At 49.7% G+C, this 21,503-nt stretch overlaps 2 protein-coding genes across 3 annotated transcripts; both read right to left on the bottom strand.

Annotated features, from left to right (window-relative positions):
* Window positions 1–23: 23 nt before the first annotated feature.
* On the bottom strand, window positions 24–674 carry LOC147872493 (uncharacterized). Its single transcript, XM_087356697.1, has 2 exons — window positions 427–674; window positions 24–353 (listed from the first exon to the last, which is right to left on the bottom strand). The coding sequence occupies exons 1-2, from the start codon at window positions 528–530 to the stop codon at window positions 62–64; spliced, it is 396 nt and encodes a 131-aa protein (XP_087212823.1). The 5' UTR covers window positions 531–674; the 3' UTR covers window positions 24–61.
* Window positions 675–3,158: 2,484 nt separating this feature from the next.
* Window positions 3,159–20,208, bottom strand: LOC110832255 (protein gooseberry-like). 2 transcript variants are annotated; one of them, XM_022069086.2, is made up of 7 exons: window positions 20,074–20,208; window positions 13,631–13,934; window positions 13,436–13,542; window positions 7,073–7,420; window positions 5,812–5,960; window positions 4,244–4,385; window positions 3,159–3,800 (listed from the first exon to the last, which is right to left on the bottom strand). In XM_022069086.2, the coding sequence occupies exons 1-7, from the start codon at window positions 20,129–20,131 to the stop codon at window positions 3,493–3,495; spliced, it is 1,416 nt and encodes a 471-aa protein (XP_021924778.2). In that variant the 5' UTR covers window positions 20,132–20,208; the 3' UTR covers window positions 3,159–3,492. The 2 variants fall into 2 exon arrangements, with proteins under 2 accessions (XP_021924778.2, XP_087212469.1); XM_087356343.1 differs by having other exon boundaries at window positions 3,159–3,755.
* Window positions 20,209–21,503: the final 1,295 nt, after the last annotated feature.

The raw sequence follows: 21,503 nt of genomic DNA, 5'->3' as shown, positions 1-21,503 counted from the left end.
CCCCCCCGGGCCGGTGCTCCCTTGCTTTCGACCCTCGTACTTAAAAATAGGACGTCGTGGTTCATTTCACCTGCGAGACGTAGATGAATTCGAACACAGGACTCGCCGCGGTGTCGAACGGGAACCACGCGTTGAAGACGAGCGGGTGGTCGTCCCTCGTGGCGAGGCGCTCGGCCTGGTGCACGGCGTGGCTCGCCATGATGAGCACGCTGCTCTGCCAGGTGAGGCGCTGGATCAACGGGATGCGGCCAGCCATCGTGAGGGCGCCAGTGACGGCGTCTCGGGCCGTCAGGTCGGACCACGACCACCGCTCGGTGAGGGCCAGGACCCCGTGCAACTGGCGTTTCTTCAGCCTACGGAACAGAGACAAACGGGCAGCTACGTTGGCGGCGGCGGCGGGGTGGTGGCGGTGGGCGGCGGCCTCACCTGAGGATGTGTATCCAGATGCAGATGAACATCGGGATGACGACTCGCGCGCTCTCCATGCAGTGCTCCAAGTCTGCCGCGTTCATCAGCGGCTCGAGGCTCATGGTGAGAGACGTCACGAAGACGCACGTCAAAGTGACGACCGAGTACGCGCGGTAGGCCTTGGACGGCGCAGAGGTGCTCAGGATCGGGTTCCCCGTCAGGTAGAACAGCACCCGGAAGACGCGGAAACGACTCTCGGTTCTTTCGTCCACTGCCATGGCGACGACGAGCTAGCTGACTGCAATCAGACTCACTTGCAAATTCTTTTCCGTCGCCTCAGGCGTCATTAAATGTGCATGGCCGTGTTGTTTCAGAGGCTCTGATTGTCGGGGGTTCTTGTGGGAACGCTGAAATATTTAAGGGGATCTGCATTTGGGTTGGGTGCTATTTGTTACGTAAACAACCTTCCATTCGTGAGTGTCTCTCGCTTGTAAACTGACGCCTTCGATTAAACGAAGACTGGAATCCGCACCAGGGACGACGACAATGGCGTGTCGCTCGGTTCCCGGCGCCTTCCAATCAGCGCCTGAAGAAGAATCCACTTTCTTTCAGACCTTAAAATAATTTATGGTTTCCGTTTCCAGTCGTAGGGAAATTGTCCCAATTGAAGACCTGGACGCGAAAAGTGGATAACTCCACGATTTTTGTAATTTGTGGGACAGTAAAAAAAATTGTTTTTCTTAAATTATTTACCCTTTTACGTCTTTTGAGTACAATCGGCACTTGCAGTCTTTATCGATTTCTAAACGCCTTTGGCAGGGTTATGTACCACGATACAGAGAATACAGCAAAAATAAACAAAATCCCTAAAACAATTAAGACGGTCTTCCACCATTAACACTCTGTAACATTTGTATTGGGTGAAGTATCAGGTTCCTATGGCACTGTGTGTGAGATGAAGAATGAGGGTGTGGTATGGGGATGTCCGGGAGAATTCCAGGAAAAGTCCTGGATAGTTTATGTGGAATTTCCTTGGTCATGGAGCAGTGCTGGAAGGTTTAGTACCTCAGTTGATACAGTGTTATAAAGTAACAAACTGGATTTCCAGTAGGACCGGAAACCTCTCCAGTGAACATCACGTGACTGTGCCAATGCCTGCTCGTCCTGAGAGAAATGCTCTGTGGGATGTCGGGGTAGAAATAAGAGAGGAATGTGATAAATAACTTTATTCGGTGATTGTGATACATTCCAACAGACGGTGATCCCACTGCCATACTAGTCTATGGTGAGATTTAAGTAACTAAGAACTCGTGTCCTGATCGTGTGTCCACGCACAAGAGGCGATGAGAGAAATGTTTGTTTTTATCTCGTCTCTCACTCTGTGCCTTCAAGACGTGAAGTGAGCGGAAGATGAAGACCAATCATCAAGGATTGCTCTTGGTGTTATTAAGTTGGAGGTTTTGATAGGTTGGACGTATAGCACGAATACAAAATGTTGGTGGATGTTATTAAAATGGCCAGTTCTGTGTAGCAGGGCACTTCCTTTCCCTGTCTTTATTTACAGATATGAAGTCGATTCTTGTGCCCCATAATTCACAAATTCCAATCCCAAAACAAAATATTTTACATCTCCAGTCTCTCTTCCCGTCTCATTACTCCAAGTCTCGCTTATGCAAAGAAAAGAGGCCACTGCGAGCTAGACTTTTCCGCGGTGGAACGAGAACTCACGGCAAGAAACTGCATGCACACAGACAGAAGATTGTAATTGTTTTAACAGCATCTTTGAAACATCTCTTGGACCACAATTTGGGAACCATTGCATGCGAAGAAATTCATCATTGCAGTTAATTCTCTGATGTTGGACAGCCCTGTCTGTAGCACTGACATACACTTTCAAGTTGGTGCAGAAAGGGAGGTCTGCACTGCAAGCGAGTGAGAGAGGAAGACCTCAAGCAGTCTCAGTTACAGATGTCGTCTCTCAAATGCGAAGTCCTTCGGTCTGTGCTCTCCGCTGATCTCGGTGTTCAGGGTCGTGTCATCTTGCAACGTTTCTCACAGACTCGTCGCCTCCGTTCCGTAGTCATCCTGAACTGTCTTCAGGCCTGTGTGTGTTAGTCCCTGTGGAAAGCGGAGGAGATTTCCCACTTATTTTGCTGTAGTTCATGAATTCACAGAAGTCACGTCACGTGCCCACTTTCGGTCTGCTCGGCGCTTGTTTGAGATGCATTTAGGCTTTTGTGTCAGATCTCAGTAGGGACACTGAACGCAAAATTTTCCAGAAATCTGTCTATCCAGAGCCTGTTTTCTTTATTAAGTCCGATAATTCTCTGTTCTGTTTTAAGATCTTGAAACCTGACTGTGGATCGGATTTTGGTTATGACATCGCAGGTTCCACTCAATTTTGTAATTTTTTTATGTCAGGGCTGTAACACGACGGAATGTTTAGAGGGAGGTTGAAACCTCACTCATTGCATTCACTCATTATAAACAGAAGTGATCAAATTTAGACAAATACTGGTAACGTCGTTGACTGGTAATTACGTGAAATGAAGGGTTCGCCTGATTATTCATAAGATAATATAATTGCGTCATATTGTGAATCAAATATTACATTAATTATTCGGTATTGTCCGTCTAATCACAATTATATTTAAAATTTAATATTTTCAAATAAGATAATTAAAATATCATTTTATGTTCCACATCGAATAATCGATGTTCCAAATGTAAATCGATTATTCGATGTGGAACATAAAATGATATTTTAATTATCTTATTTGAAAATATTAAATTTTAAATATAATTGTGATTAGACGGACAATACCGAATAATTAATTTAATACTGATTATTCATGTTGTGTGTAGTCTGTCTGTCCGTCCCTTTGTCTCTTCGTAATGTCGTAACGTGTTTTCCAGTCAGTGCGAGCAGGAGAGAGAGAGAGAGTAGTGCCAGCTGTCAAATTGTCGTGCGTATGAAATATACCACAGACAGTGGATGGCGTCCAATTTACAGAATCAAGTATTGTCTTTGCCTGCGTCTCAAACGGAGCCACTATTTGCGCAGTCTAACAGAGCTCGTTGTGCCTAGTACCAGGAGTAGAAGGGCTGGTGGTGGTGGTGGTGGGGCCTGCTCTGGGGCATGAACCCAGGTTGGTGGCCAAAGCTCGTTATCCCAGCAGCCACACTCGTATGGTTAGAGTTCATGAGATTGGTGGGGGGTGGCGTGGCCATGTTGCGGTGGTGCTGGTGCTGGTGGGGCTGAGCAGACGACGGGGCGGAGGTCATGGGGGCCCACGCGGTGCTGGGGCTCATGTCGGGTGTCGGAGGGACCGCCTGGTCAGCGTCGCCTGGCGAACATGCAAAACAATCGTGAGGTGGAACTACGCTGAGATCTGAAATGCAGGTTTTCATTTAAACTTGTATCGGTCTGATGCACTCTGTAATTTACATGAAGTAGAAATATTTGTCACAAGCGATTAACACGAAATATACATCTAATTAGTATCTGTACATTTTTTTTTTTTTTGGAATATTCTTTGAAGCTATGAATGTTTAAGAAAGTGCCTGCAGCCAGGTTCTGTCTCTAGTAATTTAACTTGAAGGCCAGTGTGGCAAGCAAGCCAAGTTTCACACCCATACAAAAAATATGTCAAATTACATGCAATTTCCTCCAGAATGCAATTCTGATTTGTTAGTTTGGTTACCAAATATTTCAACTTTGCAAGACTTTCAAAGGGTTTAGATAACTTTATATTATAGTTTTGTTCAACCCTGGTGATGTCACAACAGCAAAATATTAAAACCACGAATGGTTAGGTGGAGACGGGATGCGAACCTGTGGTACTGGGGGCCACGGCTCCCATTAAGGTTAGGCTGGCGGGGCCAGGGGGCAGTTGATGCGAGGCCTGGTAGTTCATACTGCTACCACTAGATGGCGGGGGTGACTGGTTGAGATGGTGCCCACTGGTGGCCGATATCTGAAACATAAGGAAGCAGTTGGATTTGTAGGGTCCATCCGGCTGTCTTCTGGACTGTTGCGCCGTGCAGTCTGGTAGAAGTCGCCGACGTTTCAGAGGTGCTTGATGCCTCAATCATGAGGGCCCGGTCATCTGTTTGACGAAACGGTTGTCCAAGAAACACAGAGCGTTCTCTTTTGAAACATTTAAGTCGCCTGCGTCTGAAGGGGACAGACATTTTCTCGCGGCACTAACGTTGCTACACACAACCGCATCACGTAACGGTTGATTGTGAGGCGGACCGTTCAGGGAAAGCGCGCCAACTTGTGCGGAAAGGTGTGAACGCGCTACGCTCCGACGCGCGCGTGACGTCAGGAATCCATGACCAGAACGTAACTTCGTCCTTCCGTCCTCTCAGTTTTGCAAGTTGTGGCTGCGAATGTTGCTCACTGACTGACTCCATGGGAAACCAGCGCTCGGACATTTACGGACCCCGAGCCATTCTAATATTATCCTCCCATCTACGCTTAGTTCGTCAGAGTGGATTCTTCCTCTCAGGCTTGCCCCTCCCTTCCCTGCACTCCGTCCTCAGACACCATCGGCCCTTGTTCGTTCTCCGGCGCGACAGACCAAGTTTCATACACACTAACTAACTAACTAATAGACGGCTTACCGAACCCAAAGGTTCATCACCGAATTAACCAAAGCCCTCAACCAGACCCTGTCCTGGGCCAACAAAATCCAGTCTCCTTCAACTCCTATCTCCCATAGATCCCGCCTGAGATTATCCTCCCATCTACGTCTAGGTCTCCCCAGCGGTCTCTTCCCCTCAGGCTTCCCAATCAATACCCGGTGCAAACCTCTTGTCCCATCCATGCGCGCTACATGCCCAGCCCATCTCATTCTTCTCGACTTAATCACCCTCACAATACTGGGGGAGGAGTACAGATTTTTAAGCTCATCATTATGCAGTTTTCTCCAGGCCCCATCGTCTTCACTCCTAGGCTCAAATATCCTCCTCAACACCCAATTCTCAAACACCTGCAATCTGTGTTCCTCCCTCTGAGTGAGAGACCATGTTTCGCACCCATACAAAACAACAGGCAAGATTATTGTTTTGTATACTTTAATTTTCAGGTTCTTAGAAATCAGACGTGAAGACAAAATATTTTGGACTGAGAAGTAGCAAGCATTTCCGGAATTGAGTCTCCTCCTAACTTCCTCATGAGTGTCATTTTGATTTGTTATTGTTGTTCCCAAATATTTGAACTTTGTAACCCTTTCAAAGGACTTATTAGCCACCCTAAGATAATTTTGCCCCACTGTAATCTGGTGACGAAACGCGAGCTTAAGTTACTTTTACTCGTGGACGAACTTCCTTGCTTCCCTCTAATAGAGCGTGTCGCTTGCGAAACTCGGCCCTGACTGTTCGCTGTGTCTCACTTACCTGGGGAGGGTATGAGCTGGCGCCGATGGCCGTGTAGCTGGATGTGCTGGGGGCGCGCGCCTCCCCCGTGGGCCCTCCCATGGCCCCCTGGAGCATGGCGGCCTGGTGGTGATGCGAATACAGCGCCGTGGAGTGGTGGTGCTCAGAAACTGCGACACATGGTGTGACATCTGTGAGAACTTCGCATACAGCGCGGGTTACATTGAACAAGGTTAAAAAAAAATCAGGACCCCCCCCCACCTCCCCCGGTCCACACTCCCAAATTCTGTATAAATCCGTCGACAAGTCGAAACGGAAAGTTGCGAGCTGAGTTTTTCCCCCCGCACGCCAGGAGCGACATGTTTTTGGGACGGACAGTAGCAGACAGCCAGCAGCCGCAATCTCATTTACTTCTGCGGTGCTTTTTGTGGTGGCCGGCGAAAGGTCACAATCTCGCCTCGCGCGCGGGGCCGTACTAGCCGTTTCAAAAACGTGTGCCCACTTGACTGTCGGTAGGCGAAAGGTCCTGAAGATGATGGACTCGAACCTCTGAGATGAGAAGACGACTGGCTGGCTGGCTCCATTGTCAGGCCAGTGATCGCCCTGACCGTTATGGTGATGGAGGTGGTATATACCTCCGAAACGTCGGTTCGTTTTTACGAGACTGCGCACAAGGTATCTTCTAACGAGCCGCCGTGAGAACCTGAGGCCTTGCCAACTTACTTTCAGTTCTGAGTGGCGTCGACTTCAGACGGAAAAAAAAGAACAGATTTTTTGTTCGTCTGAAGTTGCTGACAATCTCGGACGCGTTTCCAGGGCACGCGGCCTCACGAAATAAAGAACGTCAAAGGTTTTGTCAGTGCTCGGTCGCTCTTGGCAAGTGCAGTAGCACCCGCGGTCGCTTTGCTTCGCACTCCGCTGGCGGTCGGAGGCCCTGAGACCGAGCAACGCGCTTTGAGATCCATCGGGCAGCGGATAGAGACGAAGCCAGCCAGCCGCCTTCTGTCTATTGCTTTTTGTGGTTTCTAGACACTCGACGGAACAGGTTTCAGCGCTCGGAGTGGACCTGCTCTTACTTAACGGGCTACACAGTTTAATTATTCTATAAAACCTTGTGACAGTGGTCGAATTTCCTACGAGGCCGTTTTCTGAGACCAATTCGATGTACTAGACGACGTTTCGGAAGCTTCCTCTGCACCAGTATTAATACTGACATATTTTAGTAATTACCGCGCTCTGAGCCGGGACCTCGGCCTACAAAGAGAGCGTGGCGGTCACTCACTCTGAGTCGACGTGGAGGCGAACCCCGGGTCGGGCAGCATGTAGGAACCGGACGACGCCGGGTACGGCATGGACAGGCCCATGGAGCCGTAACTGCCGGAGCTGCTGGACAGCTGCTTGCGGAGACGCGCGCGTCGGTTGCTGAACCACACTTGTATCCTGGCCTCCGTGAGCTTCGTCCGCTGCGCCAGCTCCTCCCTCGTGTAGATGTCCGGGTATTGCGTGCGCTCGAACGCCTTCTCCAGCTCGTCCAGCTGCTGAGCCGTGAACGTCGTACGGCTCCGACGCTGTTTTCGCTTCAGGGGAATCCCCGGCTCCGACTCGCAGTCCGACCCTTCGCTCGTCTTGCCTGCGCATGGAACACCACAGAGAAGAAGCACGTTAGGTTAGGTCAGTCTCAAGGGAACGGGGTCTGAAGGCCTGGGTTCGGGTGAATTTGTTGCTGAAGGAGAGCTCGCGGGAAGCATTCGCCCTTTTTAAATGCGTCTCCAGAGTTCGTTGTGGTCCGGAAGTAGGACAGCATTTTTACAAACGGAAGGAGGTCACTTGTCCGCTTCGTCTGGGAAAATAACCAAAATTCGTTCCGACAGACCACATCTTCCGCGTCAGTCTTCCTTCCGTCTTTGAGTCGCGCCGCGAGCGGAACCATCTGCCACGACTCACGGCGACGAGAAGTTGACAGGTTGACAGGCGTCGCGGTGACGAGCCGCGCCTGTTGACGACTGTCACGAGACAAGACCGGGGCCCGGGATCGAATCACGGACGTCACCGTGACAGCTTTGCCGGTGACGTAGGAAAACAAACAGCTGACTGTGTGCGGCGCGAGAATAGACTTGTATCAAGGCCAACAGAGTTATCCGGTTTGTAGACCGAGTGAAACGTCGAATGTCCCTACTGGCACTCCTGTTTTGTATGAGATCGATTACAGGCTGGTTGATGGTCTCCGTTCTCTTCCTCAGTCCCCTCAGTCAGATTCTGAGTTAGTGCCTTAAAATAGGCCACGATTCTCCTTTGCCTGCTTCCGAAGTCATCGCTCCCAGCCGATCAACGCTGCGCGAATCTTTCGAACCGAGAAAGCGGCTTTAAACGAGCTCATTTCGGAACAGTGCGACGCTGAACTTGGCTTAATTTCTGTGCCTGCCCTCGGGCTGGGTCTCCTGATAGATTTTTCATGCCACCAGAGAAATGGTTTCCCTGCACCCTAATTAAACTTCGGAGGGACTTGCCGCTGCGGCCTCTGAATCATTTTCTCGTCCTTGTCTTAGTCCTTGGTGTCAACATGTCGTCGAAAGTCACGATGACTCGGAAGGGATCGGAACGGTGCAGTATTCAGTGGGAAGAGAAAGGCAGCTTCTGGTCCGCGCTGCTGGAGTCAATTTACCGGGAGGATAAGTCGATGTCGTGAAGGTGGAGAATCAGTTGATGTGGAGCCCTTAAAATCTTTCGCTTCTCGTCTGACGCCCGAAATGGAAGATTTACAATTCCCTTCTCTTCACTATCACGAGGCTGCCTGCTGTCGCGTCCGGCCAATTTGACCTCAGACTGAGGACGTCTCGTGGCGATGGTGTGGGTATGCAGCACGCACGGGGACAAACAGGGCCTGGTGGAAATCTACCACCCGGGACAGAAGGGTAGCATTGAAATTGGTGTTGACAAACGTTCGTGGAATTTGTCTACCTGCTCAGCGACTGTCATGTTCTAGGCCGTTTATGAAAGGAGGCGCTGAGGAAAACCTCGCTCAATATTGACTAGCCAGTGCTGGCCACTGCACTCACAGCAATTCTTTCAGAGTTTCGCTCACGTGGAATGTGGTGAGGGCGGGCGGTAACTATTGGCAACCGAGGTGCTGCGTGCAGCAAGGGGCGAAGTCGCCTGGACCACCCCCGCTGGGGCGCACGGAGGTTCGGAGTGGGGCTTAGATCTTTTTCGTGCGGTGCCGTGCGCCATCTGTGAGGTCAGCGCGGGTCAGCTTGTTTTGTGACTGCGGGGGGGGGGGGGGGGGGAGCAGCAGCGGCGGTCGGCAAGTGTTTGAACCGCCCCCCTGCAACACTGTAATTAAAAACCAGCAGCGACGCCAGGGGTTGGGTCCTTCCTGAAATACTAGTAGTTGCTCAGCTGGCATTTAACGGAGCAGAATGATTCATTGCTGTGTTCTCGTGAGCCTGCCTTTGGACGCTCTCCCGAGCCAGTTCAATCCAGTCCGCAAACCCCCTCCCGCCCCATTTCTTAAAAGTCCATTTTAATATTATTCCTCCATCTGCTCTCAGGTCCCACCCTCCCCATTTCGATTATTCTAACCTTTGAAGGCTGCAAATGTTGGGGCAGTCGTTCCAGACGGCTCCGGTGGTAGCCGAGGCAGTGAGTGACATTCGCTCGTCCTTTGAATCCAGGAACTCGCGGTTGCCTTCGCGGAGAGACGGCGCCCGTCGAGTGGGCGAGTCGAAAGGGCGCGTTCGAATCGCTTCCGACACCCGGTAATTTCCCGAGAGCGTCTCCGGATGAATCTCATCACCGAGCAAGTGCGGAGTTTGACGATCGGGCCTGGGGTTTCTCCTTCTTCTTATTCCTGATGCAAATGACATGTGCGTTTAATGCAAAGTTTCAAACGGCAATCACTCCCACAATTTACGAGGCTTTGCTGTGTCCGTGGGGCCGTAGTCCATAAAGCAGGACGGGCACTGCGTGGTTTTCCTCAGCGTCCTCGTCCTCCAACATCAGAGACGGAGGAAGTGAAACGCAGCTCGAGGTCGACTTGAATCGACAGGATTTTAAAATGGCCACGGATTTCACGTTGTTTTGTTGTTGCGACACAATGGCGGCGAACAGCACGTCTCGCAATGAGTCACCTCGAGACCTTGAGAGCAACAGCGGCGCAAGTCGCACTGGCAGAGCCTGCTTGCTTTCGTCTCAAAAGTTCTCCGACGAAAATTCCGTGTGCATCTCTTGTGTGCGGTGAGCGGAGTGGACGCCGTCTTCGTGACGTCGTGTTTGTCAGGGGCGAAGCAGGCGCTGCGGGCCCCTCTTTTCCGTTTGTACGTGCAAGATAACGTTACTGGGGCGAAGCTCCGCGTCTCATCTGCTTTCCTTCCAGCGCATATTTTGAGCGGTCAGAATTGATTGTCCTCCATCACAGACGTTCCACGGATGGACAGGGGACATGCACAACGTCCACAGGTGTTCCGGACAACCGAGGGCCCCTTTTTAAATCCATGTCGTGTTGACGCATTTAGCGCGAGAGCCGGGTCGGCGTGTGTGTCCGAACTTCATTAGATTCTGCCGGCCGAACAAGGTACCCCCAGTCGCTACATTCAGCTCACCGCAGAGGGAACTGCAGTGTCGATCTCACTGAGATCTGGAAGCTCCTGGACGCCCGAAAATGACGTATTTTCGGGCGTCCAGGAGCGCCCATAAGAAACACGTTCTGCCATGAAAGGCGAGCCGGGGCTGGATAGCTACGTCGCCTACCGCGCGTCGCCTTGAAGCCGAACGAAGCTCGTGTAAACATTATTTAAGGATCCAGTCCGTACCGCGAAGAAAACACAACTCTTCACCATTACAAAGATCGACTGGTTAACGCTGTTTAAAGAAATAATCGCTGATTGGACTGAGAATCGTACGAAACCAATACGTACAAAATACAGTTATTTATTGTTAAAGCAGGTGGTACATATAGTTACCACTGGGTTTTAAATTTTTTAATACGTAACGTGCTGTATTTTGGGGACACACTGGATGGCATGGAACCTAAGCGGCGCGAATTTTATTTGCGAATTCACAAATTACAGTCGCCCCTTCTGTCTTGCCGCGTCTTTCGAGCAGGTGGAATTGGACATCGCCCAGTCATGCACGGAAACGTTACCTCGCCTTTTCTATTGAAAGCTGCTCTCTTACTCAAGTAACTTCTACAACTAATAATAATAGAAAAGTCAAATGTTTCTGTGGTTACGTCTACATGACACGTGCTGAGCGCGAAAGTGGCTCGAGAGACAAACCGCAGTTGGCAACGGAATAAAAATTGTTGTGATGTGAGAGGATTGGATTAAAATGGCTCAGGATGCAGAGTATCCGCCAGTTTCGTGTGAAGCGCGTTATTTATTCACCCTTCCAGTCTAATAGCCGGTGTTTAAATTCGAAAATAAGGGCCGGAGACCGCTGACTCTACACGAACTGATGTCAGGATTAAGAAAGTGTTAATCGGAGCAGAAGAATCCAGCGTCTGCTGCCTTCGCACAAGCGCCCGAGGTACGACGCCGACGTCAGTCGTAAACAAAGCTGGAGGTGTCCGTTTCGTTCTCGAGAGGTCCCGGAATCGGTATCTCATATCGGAGATGTTTTTCCGCAGTCTTCCTTGGTCACTCGACGCACGTAGACCTGCTCCGTGCTTCGACGAAAGTGGAGACGCAGTTTCGCTCCGGTGGCAGAGGGCGAAGTGCACTTGTGCCGTTGTTGCGCACGCATCCTGCTGGTGTAATGGCTGTCCTCGTCTTGCTCCAGCGAACAAATACTATGAGGGGGGGGGGTGTTTGCAGGTTGGTGTCGCTTTCATTTGGATTGGTCCTGTGTCGGCCACGCCCCCTCACTAGACCATCTGCCCCCCAGTCAGGAAGTGATGCATTGGACGTGAGAAACGAAATTTCAAATTGTGATACGTTCGCCCAATTCGCGGCTTCGCCATGTTTAAATTCGACGAAAACTGCCCGAAGATCCTTCGCGCCTCTGACGTAAGGGAACTGATGTTTGCTCGAGAACTCAGGCTGGAAGGCGAACGGGCATCTGTGTGGACGGACGGCACGGAGGAGTTTCCATGGCAACCGCTGCCTAACTGCATGGAGTGGAATCCTTTTTCATAAGACGACAGAACGTTCACCTAGTCCAAGGAATTGCCCGCCTCTTGTGTAACCAAAAGGTTTACTACCGCGTTCACAGGAGCCAGACCTGTCCAGTCCTCACCCTTCAACTGTTTCCCTAAGATCCAGTTAAATTTTTTTCAATTCCAGCTGCGTCCACGTTCCCTTCAGGTTTTCCAACCAAAATTTTGTGTGCATTTTTCATGTCTCGTCACTTCATCCCCCTCAGCACCCTCTTCGCAGACGCACTCACCCCCTTAACAAAATCCCACGCCCATCTTTAGGCCTATATTTCACACGTAAGCAGTTTTGATTTCCAAGTGTTTAGGCAACCCACGAGACAGGAAAACTTTTTTGAACCGAATCTGCTCTTAATTTCTTCGTCTTCCCGAAGTATTTAAATCGCGTTACGTCTTCAGGTGACTTTCTGGTAACTTGGTGTCAGCGTTATAATGCACAAGTTATCTTCGTTTTATCCGCGTTTGCCTCCAGAGAAACTTTCTTGCCAGCATCCAGCCTGACACAGCCTGCCTGTCTTTGCCTGGACCAGAAGCTTTCTCGTACTTCTGAACGTTATCATACCCGAGGTCCTAAGCGTCACTTCAGTTCTGTGATCTAATCACGACGCCGCGTGCTGCTAATACACAACCGATCTACATGCCCAGTCCATCTCAGAAAGCTTTGAAGCAACTGACGTCACGCGTGTCATCTGTCCGCGGTGACAGAGTCGGAATTAGAAGCGTCGCTGGTTTGGTGTTCTGCCAGCGTCGCGTCTCAGGGAGGGCAGGGTCACGTCCATCTGTACTACACCTCGACCTTCGTAGTAGCAGTTTTCCAGGGCGACGTCCCTCCGTCAGAATCCGGTCCCTAGGTGCTTGGACACAGCCTACGTCGACTGTAGAACTTGTTTCAGATAGTTCGGATTTGGTTCTCGTACAAGCAGACGTCGGCCTGCTCTTGTCTCAGCAGCGTAATTCGAAAGCTGATGCCCGGAAAAATAAAGGTTTTTTGCGATCGGATGCACAAAAACTGCGAAATTGCGCTATTTTGGGGTAACGCGTAAGAATCTGTTTTGCTCCGTTGCATAAAACGAAGGCGCTGCCTATTTGGAGGAGCGCGTAAGGTTGCGGACCAAAGAACGGACTTTTGTTTCAGTGTGAATATTGATGGTATTTGGATGTGCGTTTGTGAAGTTGGAATGAGAATTAGCGTACACATTTGGAAGCCTTATACTTCTCTCCAAAAAAATAAAAAATAAATGCATCTGGAAGAGACATCAACGCAGGTCGTTCACTGACGCCGTGTTCAAGAGCTCTCTGAATCTAGAACCAATAGGATAACTCGGGATGAACGCTAGGCAACCCCACTGCGTTCTTCGTTACCTTGCAAAACGCGACGTGCATTCAACATTGACTTCTTCCCAACTGAAGTTTGTTATCTAAGCATCCTCCGTGCTTCATGCACTGACCAGCTGCTGCCTAGCAACGGACGCAGAGACGGATAAGAAGGCGACTCACCGTCACTCAGCTTCTTGTCGTCATCGCCGTCCCGACCCCGCAGCAACCGCGAGATGGCGCTCACGGAGGGCGCGTTGCTGCGATCGCAGAGCCCGTCCTTGATGAGCCTGGAACAGTAAGAAGAGAGCAAGTCAGTCGGTCGGGAGGTCCCGGGTTCTCTATCGCATTAGGTCCTCCGCCGACTGACCAACTCACCTGTCCCTGATCTCCCAGCTGAAGATCCCCGGGTTCTCCTTCTTGTACTCCTCAATGCGGTGTTCAACCTCTGGGGTCGCGACCCTCGGCTTGCTGCCGCCGATGACCCCGGGCCGGATGCTGCCCGTCTCTTGGTACCGATTCAGGATCTTGGAGACGCAGCCGTGCGACACGCGCAGCTGCCTCGAGATGACGCAGGGACGCACCCCCGCGGCCGCCATCTCCACGATCTTGAGGCGAATGTGGTTGGGCAGAGGACGGCCGTTGATGAACACGCCACCCAGCTGGTTCACGCGGCCCTGACCTGCGGCGACAACACACACACACGCGTACAAGACCATCTTGTTCCTCCGGGTCCTCGGTCCACCGTCTGACCTGTAGCTGTTCGATCGCAACGACAGGACCGGATCTCCCATTGTCAGAAGCCACTGCCGCGCAACAATGAGATCCAAGGTTTCGAATTGTGCAAGAATCGCCTGGGATCGCAGTGCAGGAATGGCTTAAGACGCAACAACGACCTACGTGACGTCTGTCGAATCTGCTGCTTCTTGGCAAAGTTTCCCGGGAAAGACGCGGCGGCGTTGCCTTCTCAGTTTTGCGCCGAAGGCCTTGGGTTCGCGTGCCGTTCCACGGATGGATCGAAATGTGCTCAGGGCGGGCATTGGCGGCCGTCGAAATTGAACCTCGCTCGTGTGATTTTGCTTTGTACGGGATATTTTTCTGTGAAGCTGAGACTTTAAAAGTTTTGAGTTAGGCCGACTCTTTCTAAGATTCCTTGGTTTCCGGTCCTAAGAGAGAGCTCGTACCGGAATTCATTCTGCATTTGCATTGTCTGACGGGCGTCGGCAGTTCGAGTCAGAAGAAATCGTCAAGTTGGGATTCGAGGGTGCCGTTTATTTCGCAAAATAGAGAACTCCGATTCGTTAAGGGTGAGCCAACTTGTCCAGCAGACGGCTGCTCCTGCCGACGTTTCGGCGATACGCAAAGATGTTTCCGGTCCAGGTCTGTCGTGTCTGCAAAGCTGTCAGTTCCAGTGAACACAAAGTGGACGCACGTGGTGCTGGTCGCGTATTTCTGTCCGTCAGTCATCACGTTGGAAGGATTTCGATTAAATTTTACGCGAACGTAACGCCACTGGATTCCACCTACGACTCGCTCAAATTCAGGCATATAAATAAAAGAAATTATGAAGGAAAGCGTCCGTAAAGAATTTCTTTGCAAATATATAGATACTGGAAAGAAAAACTCAAAAAATATTAACATTAACATTGCACTGTTCTACAAGATTGAAAATAATCTTTACGATTTATTTTAATATCCTAATGACATAGCAGACATTAGACCGACTCTAGCGTCATTTGATGTAGGGTTCTGACATTATGAGTCGTGACAGATCTTCAGAAAACCACGTATCTAAGTCTCGTAAAGAATAACTTAATTTTTTTCTGAAGGATCCTCCAGTTTGTTGGGGCCAGACGCCTAGAAATTTGGTGGCCGTGGGCCACAGATTATTTCTGGAACGCCGTTTGTAAGTCAACAACTGAAACATGGCGACGGCGCGAGTGTTTGACAAAATAAGCCCTCGATTGCCTACCCTAATTTTTAGGGCTTCGCGAGAAGAAATTAAACAGTGTTAATTATGATTGTGATGGTTAGAGTGGTGGTAGACTGTAAAATATCTCAAATTGCAAGTCATGAACAAATTCGCATCGATCGGGTCTGATCGCACGACCATCGCAGATGCTGTGGCCCGTTCTCTGGGTTGCATTTCCTCACTCAAGTACGAAATGTTATCACGGTGTCGATTCCAGACGTTCTTTTGTCTTAGGCCCATGAATATTGTTCTCTGACATTCGCCTATAATTTTGAGAGACGTAGAAAATTTTGAAATTCTGTCGAGACGCTGCTAAGATCTAGTTTGTGATAAACAAATGTGACATTTGTGAGATCACGGCGGCGCTGTCTGCGTCTTCCGTAAGAATCAACCTCACTTCAGCCCTGAAGATGGAAATTTTGACTAGGAAGCAGGAGAAGGTGATACTTGAGCATTCCGTCCTTGCGCCAAGGTGTGAAGGGCCTTGCTCGCCACTGACCGTCCCTTCTCGTGAAACCCCGAGCTCCGGGTTGGGCCCTTCGTCGTGGCTGTCCATCTGTTGGCCTCCGTGGCAACATCTGCCCGTCGCAGGTGCGAAGAGATATTACTCTCGGCCTCATTTATAATAATTTGCCGTAATTCGGGTATCAGTTGCTGCCGGGAGGGGTCGGCGATTATCCACTCGCGCGTTAGATGGGGTGAGCTTCACGTTCCTGCCGCCTTGACATTCGGATAAACACTACTACTTCGTAGGTCTTATCAATTAGTGCACCAGCGAAGTGCAGTCTACCCTTATAATAACAATATCCTTCAGTAGGTTGATGCGTGTGTTATTCGACGACGTTATATTAAGAAGCGAGGTTTGATGATGCTTCAGTGAGGATCTGCAGCGCTGTCCGCGAACGGACAAGACCCGGACACATGCATTCTAACTTATTTTATTGTTTATACGTCACGACGTGCGACGGAGTCTGTTTCTCGGAACGGCGCTGGCGAAACTGCGTCTCTTACCGCAGACAGCAGCGTTGGTTTCAGGGCCACGACGAGCCCGCAGCATCCGCTGTATCAATTCTGGGACAACGTCAATGTCTAAGTGCGCGTATTTTAATGTAATGAAGCACGGAATAAGCTCCAATTTTGTTAAGCTCATGAGAGGACGACATGCGCGGTTGAAGTATGAATGGCGAGGCAGCGAGGTTCAGCAGGTCATGTCTGACAGAGCTTCTTTAAAAGTATCCATTGCGAATGAGAGTTATATAAGATGTAGATGTATAGAAATCTTTTTCTATGCATTAGGCGTATAGAGATCTATATGGAAGTGACGGCCGCCAGGATCTGACAGCGACTCGAAAAAGATTCTGCCGTCTACGGGAATGCGAACCTGCTCGGTCGATGGTCTTCAGGATGTCAGCTTCCTGCAACCCGCAGAGTGTTTTGGGAACCCGTGGCTTTCGATATGGAAATATCGCGACGTATCGATAGATCGATCGGTCCAAAATTATTTTGGCTTTTATTTCTACTCTGATTGGCACGTTCTTGCCGGTTTTGAAATCGCTGCATTCGTATTTTAATTGGCATAAGAAACTGTAGAAAATCGTATTATAACTTCATGAAGAACTTCAGAATTTATGCATTTCACCAAAGGATTATATTAAATAAATTCCTGGATGTTATAACATGAGAATACGATAAGCTCTGAAGATGGCTGTTTTCTGGGTTGTTGACTCGTGTAGTCTGGTTGAAGCTTACCAACGTTTCAGGGGTACTTGCTGCCTCCATCATCACGGCGATAATTAATCATCGCCGAGAAAACCACAGATTCTACTCCACTCCGAAAACCTTCAATAAAAATTCGCCTTGAGAGTTCTTGGTACTGATTGGAGGACAGAATTAAAATAGTAGATTGTCAGGGTGTGGGTGGACTTGATTGATCTAGCTCAGGCAGTGGACGTTCGAGCTGCATAAAGGCAGGAAACTTTTGACTAGCTCAGCCACTATTAGCTTCTGAACAAGCTCAGTTCCATCGGTCAACCGTCGATGGTTGGCCTCTCATTCTCTCTGTCTGCGCTGCCGCGTGTTCGACGTCGCTGTTGTGGCCTACCTGGGGCTAAACGGACTGCGCCAACACCGCGCTCCGTGCAGAGGCTAATCACGGGCTATCTGATGGCTGCTAAGAGATGTTTGGTCGCCTGCAGGCTAATACGACGCCCGTATCACTCTACGGTTGCGTCTGGATTCGTTTTAAATTGTGGAAAATTCTAGGTCACACGTAGGACTGCAGGTTACAGAGCCTTCGCGCCTGACATTGGAAATTATTTTTGAATCTTAACCCGAAACTATGAAGAATTATATTTTTTTTAAATATTTTTCAGTATGATTTAATAGCTAAGAGGCAGTGATACGTTTCTCCTTGATGTGTGAAGTCAAGTCTATTTAGACGTATAAGAAGGTATTAAGAAGAAAGGGATAGTTTTTCTAAAAAAATTTCCTTAAACTAGCCTATCCAAATAAAACTTCTGGAAATGAATGACTAAAATCTTTCAGACAAAACAGCGAGACGTAATTAGTTTCATGCAATTTGTCCTGTTGATAAGGTTATTTTTTATGACTTCTGAGTATCAAGCGCTGTGCTGTCTTCGATTAATTTAGCGGATCCGTGCTCAGCGTGCCGAAACATTTCTGTAAGGCCTGTTCTCCTCTCGCAGTTAGTCAAAGGATTGGAATTAATGCTGGCTTTATTACGAGAAAAATCGCTCGCTTTCGACAAAGGATCTTCGAATCTGACCATTGAGTCAGTACCCTCTGCTTACTGACCACTTCCCTCTAGTCTCTGAGCAAATTATCCCCCCACCCCCACCACCAAAAAGTCACATAGGCTATTACGCGAGATTTCTTTGGATAAATTCACAGATTTATCTCTCCATTCGGTACTTAGGTTACATACAAGGCGTGCCCTTGTACACAGTTTTCTTCGCAAGTGGATTTGAACAAGTGTCAACGTCCGTGTGTATTCTAACGTTTCGGAGAGACGTCCTGCTTCCATCTTCAGCACGGCGTTGCAACCGACGAACGAACTGCGAACTGTAAGTATCTGCAGGCCCGTTTTCAGGTGTCCTGCGACGCCGGGGCGTCCGCCGAGACGCTGTGTCACGTATCGCTGAGACGCAGTTTGAATCCTGCGCGTCCGACCAATTTTACGGGCCATTTCCTCCAACTCCTGCCCCACTTTTTTTTTTTTTTTTTTTTTTGTACGATGACGGCGAGGCTTCATCGCGAACAGTCGAATGATTTCTTTGCGTCGATGGATTTAACGTCCGCCTCTTTAAAATATTTATCTGTCAGCCAGCGCTCGTTCCTAACTTCGTTGCATGGGGCCTGACTCTCCGATCGCCTCGTCTCATTTCAACTGACCTTCATTCTGTTCGCTTTTGTTTTCTTGGAATGTGACTGAGGCGAAGCGAAACTGCGGCTCCGAAGACGTCCTCAGGTCGAGGGACCATCGCCTAAACATTCGCTTAGCTGTTGTCTTTTTCAATAGGCCTAATACGACGCTCGACGTTGCTGTTAGGCTAAGCTAATTCAAACTTAATAGAATATTGCGTTAATTATATTAATATTAAGGGAATATTACAATATATTTATTTATACGCGCGTAGAGTACGGCCTATGTGCGAAGTGACACGCGTTTTAAACTGCCCGTAATGAAAATTAAACTAAATTACGTAGGCCTAAGAAATTTTATTAAAAAACATTTCGTTAAATTCATGTTCAGAAAATTAATTTTTATAAGACGTGTTGTTTTGTTCTATAAGTGAAATAAGTGTCTAGCCTGCGAGGTCTACATCCGCTTCGAGAAGACCGAAGGTATAAAATTGTACTGTCCACGTTCCACGCGGTGATAGATTAGGCCTAATGAAATCATCAGCAGAACTAAAAAATGCAGTCGTAATTTCAATATGGAAATAACAATGTCGAACACAGGCTAAGTGGGCCTGTAGCTACTGAGCGTGGTTCTTATTCTCGGATTACGCGCCTCGCCCTCTGTAGCCTAGCTTACTACTAAGCGGGGCCTAAGTTGTTCTTTTTAAGGAACTTAAAACTTATGTTCACAAATAAAATCAAAAACATTCCGTCATTAATATTTTAATTATATTTGAGAAGGTAAGTTTTGTAGCAAATAATTACACGTGCGTCACGTAACCTAAGCCGCGATCCACTCAGTCACTTAACGACTTAGTAAATGAGCTAAGCTGCCGGCTGGGCTAATTAGGCTAATTGTCTCTGTCAACACTTTCACGACACTTCTGTGTTTTTGGGAGCGTAGACTGAGGCGTGTTGAAACAGAAATTTCCCACACATGCAGTCCTTTCTGAGAAGCTGATAGTCGCTCAAATTGTCATCAGTTCTCCTGTCCACATCCTTCTAATATCCTCCCATCTATACCTAGGTCTTCCCAGTTGCAGCTAATGTTTTCGAGTCTTTTATCTCCGCGATGCGTGCTGCAAGCTCGCCAATCTCATTCTCCTCGATGTCGTCGTCCTAATATCTTCAGACGCGCGTCGTTAGCTCGGAGTGGCTGTCCGTTGCCGCGCGGTCAGCGGAGCTGCACCCGAGGACCCGTCGCCCGTCGCCGCGATCAACACCGAGCGAGAGGTCGAACCCAACCAAGACGAAGGGACTTTTCGGGGCACAGGGGCTCTTTTCTAAGAGGAGACTGGTCGCCCGTCTGGCGACTGCCACTGGCCAGGGTGACGGCGAGTGGTCTCAACGTCCGGGACCGTGGGCTCGAGCCTGGGGAAGGCTCCAGAACACGCGTCCCGGAACCGGGCCTGTTCCCAAAGATTCTTACCTTGGAAGGGGTATCCAGTGAAGCATGGCCGCATCATGCCAAAGTTGGTCACTGTCATCTTACGCCGCCGTGGCCACAGCAACTATCACATGTCACACGGAAGCTCACTCGAGCGCCCGACACAACCGCTCGGACGCGTCCCTACAACTGAAGGCCGGACGACACTCCGCTGTCTAATAGCGCGCCGGTGCACTTTCTAAACACGCCCCCGGACCGCCCCCAGGCGACGCCCATTGGCTCACAGGTCGGCCAATAGGGGCGCGAGGCGGGGCGAGGCGTCCGATTCCATCTTATTGCGTAGAGAGAGACTGAGACTTGGGGAAAACCACGTAATATGAAGCTCAGACTGTGGCGTCGTATGGCAGGACGGCCAATGAACGGTGAATTGGTAAGGATTGGGAAGGAAAAGCCACCCTGGCATTTGTCAAATTCGGAAACCTCGACCGATCCCCCAGTCTGAGACCTCGAAAGTGGACGCAAAGCTGAAATCCAACGCTGGCTGACGAGATCTTCAAATGTCAGTGGTGGTCCTCGGGGGTTGGGACGCCCGGAAGCTGAAGACGGCGTGTTCCTCTGCCTGTCCACGCGGCGTCACTGCCTAGAAGACCACTGGGTCGTAAAACGCCCAGATCTCAGGGCATTCGGCGTCTGCAAGGTTTCCATTCGAAGGCGGAGGACGTCCACGGCCCTCGAATTACGGACGGCGCTACACAGTCACTGGATAAGCTAGTAGTTGCTCCTGCAGTCGGAAGAAAATCTCGAACTTGCGTTTCCTTGAAAAAAAAAGTAGTGCCTGGATTAGACCACGGCGTTTTAGTGGGACGACCAGCGAGGAACTCGAGAAAGACTGAGATGGGAGAAGCTAAGAACAGACAGGGAATGAGAGAGCGGGATGAATATTTGTACGTAGAGAAATTACAAAACGCTTCGCAATGTTGGGTTAGGTCAGCGGAATAAATGTAGAGTTGGCTGCAAACAGAAAACGTGGGCGCCTTTTAAGGTGAACTACGAGCAGCTGAGATGAAATTCATCAGGGCAGTCGTGGGAAAAACCAGGACACACTCGGTCGGTCGGAGGCCGCGTTGGAGAGCAGGGCTCGAAGGCTGTCGGAAGAAGACCCAGAGGCAGACCATGCACGCGATGGACGAGAGAGAGATGGAGGGGTGTGGGGACATTACACGGGACCACCCCTTGTCGGCTATCCGCACAGCTACCTCGGAGGCCTGCTCCGTACCGCACACGAAAGCCGAGGAAACGTATTTTCATGTCTCCTGTGTTCCTGAGCTGTATTTTTCTCTCTTTTTTTGCCAGTTCGATGGGAATCCGGCAGGAAGAGCTGCCCCGCCCTCGTGACTCTTCAGTTTCGAGCTTCCGGTAGACGTTCCTGCAGCAAAGTGATTAATTGCAGGGCGTGCCACTTGGTGGGGACA

Source organism: Zootermopsis nevadensis, unplaced genomic scaffold, assembly GCF_977971745.1.
Source record: "Zootermopsis nevadensis isolate Lab colony 2312 unplaced genomic scaffold, Znev_1.0 Znev_ptg000027l, whole genome shotgun sequence".
Taxonomy (NCBI): Eukaryota; Metazoa; Arthropoda; class Insecta; order Blattodea; family Termopsidae; genus Zootermopsis; species Zootermopsis nevadensis.
This window is presented reverse-complemented; position numbering and strand designations above follow the sequence as displayed.

Coding starts and splice junctions, on each gene's coding strand:
- LOC147872493 (XM_087356697.1), bottom strand. CDS start 530: ATGAGCCTCGAGCCGCTGATGAACGCGGCAGACTTGGAGCACTGCATG. Junction 354..426: donor ATCTGGATACACATCCTCAG/GTGAGGCCGCCG, acceptor TCTGTTCCGTAG/GCTGAAGAAACGCCAGTTGC.
- LOC110832255 (XM_022069086.2), bottom strand. CDS start 20,131: ATGACAGTGACCAACTTTGGCATGATGCGGCCATGCTTCACTGGATAC. Junction 7,421..13,435: donor CGACAAGAAGCTGAGTGACG/GTGAGTCGCCTT, acceptor TTCCATGCGCAG/GCAAGACGAGCGAAGGGTCG. Junction 5,961..7,072: donor CGCCTCCACGTCGACTCAGA/GTGAGTGACCGC, acceptor CATGTGTCGCAG/TTTCTGAGCACCACCACTCC.